This window comes from Psammomys obesus, unplaced genomic scaffold, assembly GCF_907164565.1.
Source record: "Psammomys obesus unplaced genomic scaffold, mPsaObe1.curated_primary_1811, whole genome shotgun sequence".
Lineage (NCBI taxonomy): Eukaryota > Metazoa > Chordata > Mammalia > Rodentia > Muridae > Psammomys > Psammomys obesus.
This window is the reverse complement of record NW_026586173.1, coordinates 86293-89660: the sequence shown is the minus strand read 5'-3', so window position 1 is coordinate 89660 and position 3368 is coordinate 86293. Positions and strand designations below refer to the sequence as shown.

Genomic DNA, 3368 nt, shown 5'->3' with positions numbered 1-3368 from the left:
AAGGATAAGTGGAGACTATCAGGAGGCATCAGGGAGCCCAAACGAAGACATTCACAAGAAGACAAAATTAAGGTTTATGTGCCCTGTGGCTTCTCTCTTTCTTGTTAGTTGAAACATGGATACTAGAAACACTGGGTTTGCATTAGAATATTTTCTGGCATAGAGTGAAGTATGGGGCCTGGGTTTTATAAATGTCAAGACTACAAAGACAGGTATTTAAATTTTTGTTATTGTATTGTCAGTCATTCAACAATTTCTTGTCCACCTCCTTCTGAGTCTCGAGAAGTAATGTTGAGACATCTGAATTAGCGGTGCCATCATTACAGAAGCTCTTATCAGTACAGCAAAATGTTTCTCTCAAGAGGTCATGGAATACCTGATACATTCCAGTTGCACAAGGTTTACAGGAAAGTTTTGAATAGCGATAAAGGTACATCCCTAAAGAGAAGAAAAGCAAATGTTATCACCATGCCTCCCTCCAGAACCTTGTCAGTTTTTTGAAGACTAGCATGATCTCAGGGCCATGGCTGCATCTCATCTATATACCTCTAGCCATCATCAGACAAAAGATGCCTATTTTCCACCAAACAGACCCATGCCTGGTCAGTGTCTTTAGAACCCATAGGATCCAAGCTTCCCTCTGCACCTTAACTCCAAAAATTTTGGGTACTACTGGAGACTGCGTGTGTGTGTGTGTGTTCACTTACCTGAGATACGGTTATAAAAATAAAAGTTTTCTGTTGCACAAGTCCTGTTTTTTGAAAATACGTCAAACTTCCAGCATTTTTTCATGCCAGTGCGGCACTTGAATCCATCATGATGACTACATAGATTGCAATATTTAATCACTAAAGGAAAGAGAGGTTTTAAAGATTAGATCTAAGGAAAATACTTTAGAAATCTAAGCTTGTACAAACCCATGAGAATAAATTTGGTACTCCTTCTTCCCCCACCTTTATTAATGGTGATCCCTTCCAAAAAAATTTCCCACCCATCCACAAATCAGAGCTATAGAAAGAAGAGCTTGGAGTAGAGTGAGGAGTGGAGAGGGAGTATATGTAAAGAGCTCAAGAATTCCTCCCCTCATAATTAATATGATTTTTCCAAGAAATGCAAACCAAATATACTGTACATCTTCCTGTCACCACTCTTTCTCCTGTGAAGAGAAGGAAAATTTACCTTAAATAATTTCACAGTAGGCCTGTAGCCTACTATGTACATAGTAGTACCTGTAGCCAAGTACAATACCTGTTCCTCTTGTAGCCCATCCCAATCCTCTTTCTAGGCCTTACCTGTGTCCATGAGGAAAATTATGGATACACTCAGCAGAAACATCTTGAACATAATTGGATCTCCTTCTGACAAGGTCCCACTAGGAGGTTCCAGCTATATTTATTCCCATCATCTGCCCTCAGGCATTCCACTAGAATCAGGGAATCATAAATTTAAGGTCAAAACAACTGAATCTCCTCTATAATGTTCCAAGAAGAGGGTACATCCTGTCTGTATTTATGTTCCTCCAACCACTTGGAACTCAGCCTACACAGACACTTTGTGTCATTGTTTTTAGGTTACTCATAAGACACTACTTCATATTGGAACAGAATCTCTTGCCTCTTGTTGATTTGTTAACTGGGTGAAACATACCTTAGCTTTGCATTTACATGGCAGACTTCCAGATATGATAAAGCTGAGGTAAAAAAAAAAAAAAAAGCATTTGTGAGTGACTTAATCAACCCTGTTCAGAGACCACAGTCTTTCTAACTTGCCTTTGCATGACATCTAGCAAGCCCTCTCACTTCCTTGCAGAATGTGAAGAAATGTGAGGACCTGAGCTTCACACTTCATTTGTGGTCTGACTGCTCAGCTTCTCTCCAAGGGTGTAAAAGAGCCTTGGGAAAAAGACACAAGAGATTGAAGAAAAGATGATCTCAACATTTCATGAGCTTAATTCATTATTTTTTCTCCAAGGAAGACAAGACTACTGATAGGGATAGAGACTAACACTTAAAGGGAGGTATGACTGGATTGGTGTGTGGAAGGTAAGTTAGTGAGAGTTCCAGGAATATTAGTTTCCTGCCATTGTGGTGTTAGCTCTCATTGTGGTGTTAGCTGCCATCTTCTCAGTGAAGCACACAAAAACACAGATGAAAGAATAAGACTCTCTGATCACCCTTTCTACCTCTCCGTCAGTGTGCTCAACTTGGTTTATGATCACCTAGCTTTATCTTATTTATGCTCATTTTGTTCCTTGCCTCTCTTTAGAGCTGGTTTCATGTGCTGAAGTCCCCCCCCATATCTTCTGTGTCTACATTATGTCTTGAACATATCAGACCATAAGGACTATGGCAGAAAGATGAATGGCATAACAGGCAACATAGGAGTCGTCAGAGAATGATCCAAAAGTTTTCATACTGACTGACAGTCCTACTTCCAAGCTTACAAAATAAAATTTCTGGTTTGCAAATCATCATCATTACAGAGCTGATAGGCAGCACAAATGACCTGTTTTTGTCTGTGATGGGGAGAGAGTGAAAGGGGAGCCCACTTATCTGAGAAGGTTCATCCCCAAAACCTGGTCCATGTACCATCGAATGCAACCCCTCACCACACAGTTAGGATGTAAGCCTAAGAGTCCTGCTTGCCTGTTCTATGGGTCTCTGATTCAAAAGGTGAAAAGAAAAACTATTACAGGTATATGGAATCTCCAAGGCAGCTGTTAGGACTTAGGAACTTGTACATGGGTGATAAGGAAGAGGTGGAAGCCATAACGATGGTTTGTTCAGCTTTAGACATTTTCTTCTATTTTGCTCACTTATGTTTTTGAATTCTCTGACATTTATTGTGGGTTAGAAATAACTGACCTAGTCTTACTGATGAAGACCAAGGGGTAAAAAGATGGAATGGGTTGTCACCAGGGCAACAAGGGTGCACAGCTGTCTGATTCACCTGGATGCTATCTTTCTAGTACAACCCTGCATTTACCGTCTAGATTCAGGTGCCCGGAGTTGAAACACTGGATGTTTTTTTTTTTTTTTTTTTACTATAAGATCATCACAAAGATGGTGAGTGAGACAGTGGAAAGGCTTCAGGCTTTCTCTGCCTGGCAAAGACAACAATTACTACCAGATTCCATTGAGACAGACTAGAAGGCTCCATGAAACAGGCAGGGCTCTAGAATTTACATGTCATTGTAGGAAAGAATTTCCTTAATGGTGTGAGGACCTCTCTCATGGGTCTCACACTTGGAGCATGTGAGACTCAGCACAATTCACAGACATTATCCCCAGAGGGGCCTAAAAACACCAAGCCCCATTGTTCCAGCCTAGAAAAATGTCATGGGTGTCCAATGACTAAACATGTCGACG

General features: G+C 40.6%; 1 protein-coding gene across 1 annotated transcript; it reads right to left on the bottom strand.

The window, feature by feature from the left end:
- Nucleotides 1-238: 238 nt before the first annotated feature.
- On the bottom strand, nucleotides 239-1344 carry LOC129672039 (prostate and testis expressed protein 13-like). Its single transcript, XM_055601244.1, has 4 exons — nucleotides 1293-1344; nucleotides 1133-1156; nucleotides 708-848; nucleotides 239-438 (listed from the first exon to the last, which is right to left on the bottom strand). The coding sequence occupies exons 1-4, from the start codon at nucleotides 1342-1344 to the stop codon at nucleotides 239-241; spliced, it is 417 nt and encodes a 138-aa protein (XP_055457219.1).
- Between the last annotated feature and the right edge of the window lie 2024 nt (nucleotides 1345-3368).

Excerpts from the sequence above, each read along its gene's own strand:
- LOC129672039 (XM_055601244.1), bottom strand. The coding sequence starts at position 1,344 with ATGTTCAAGATGTTTCTGCTGAGTGTATCCATAATTTTCCTCATGGAC. Across the intron at positions 1,157-1,292 it reads AATTTTCCTCATGGACACAG|GAGAAAGAGTGGTGACAGGA; the intron begins GTAAGGCCTAGA and ends TTCTCTTCACAG. Across the intron at positions 439-707 it reads TTTTTATAACCGTATCTCAG|GGATGTACCTTTATCGCTAT; the intron begins GTAAGTGAACAC and ends TCTTCTCTTTAG.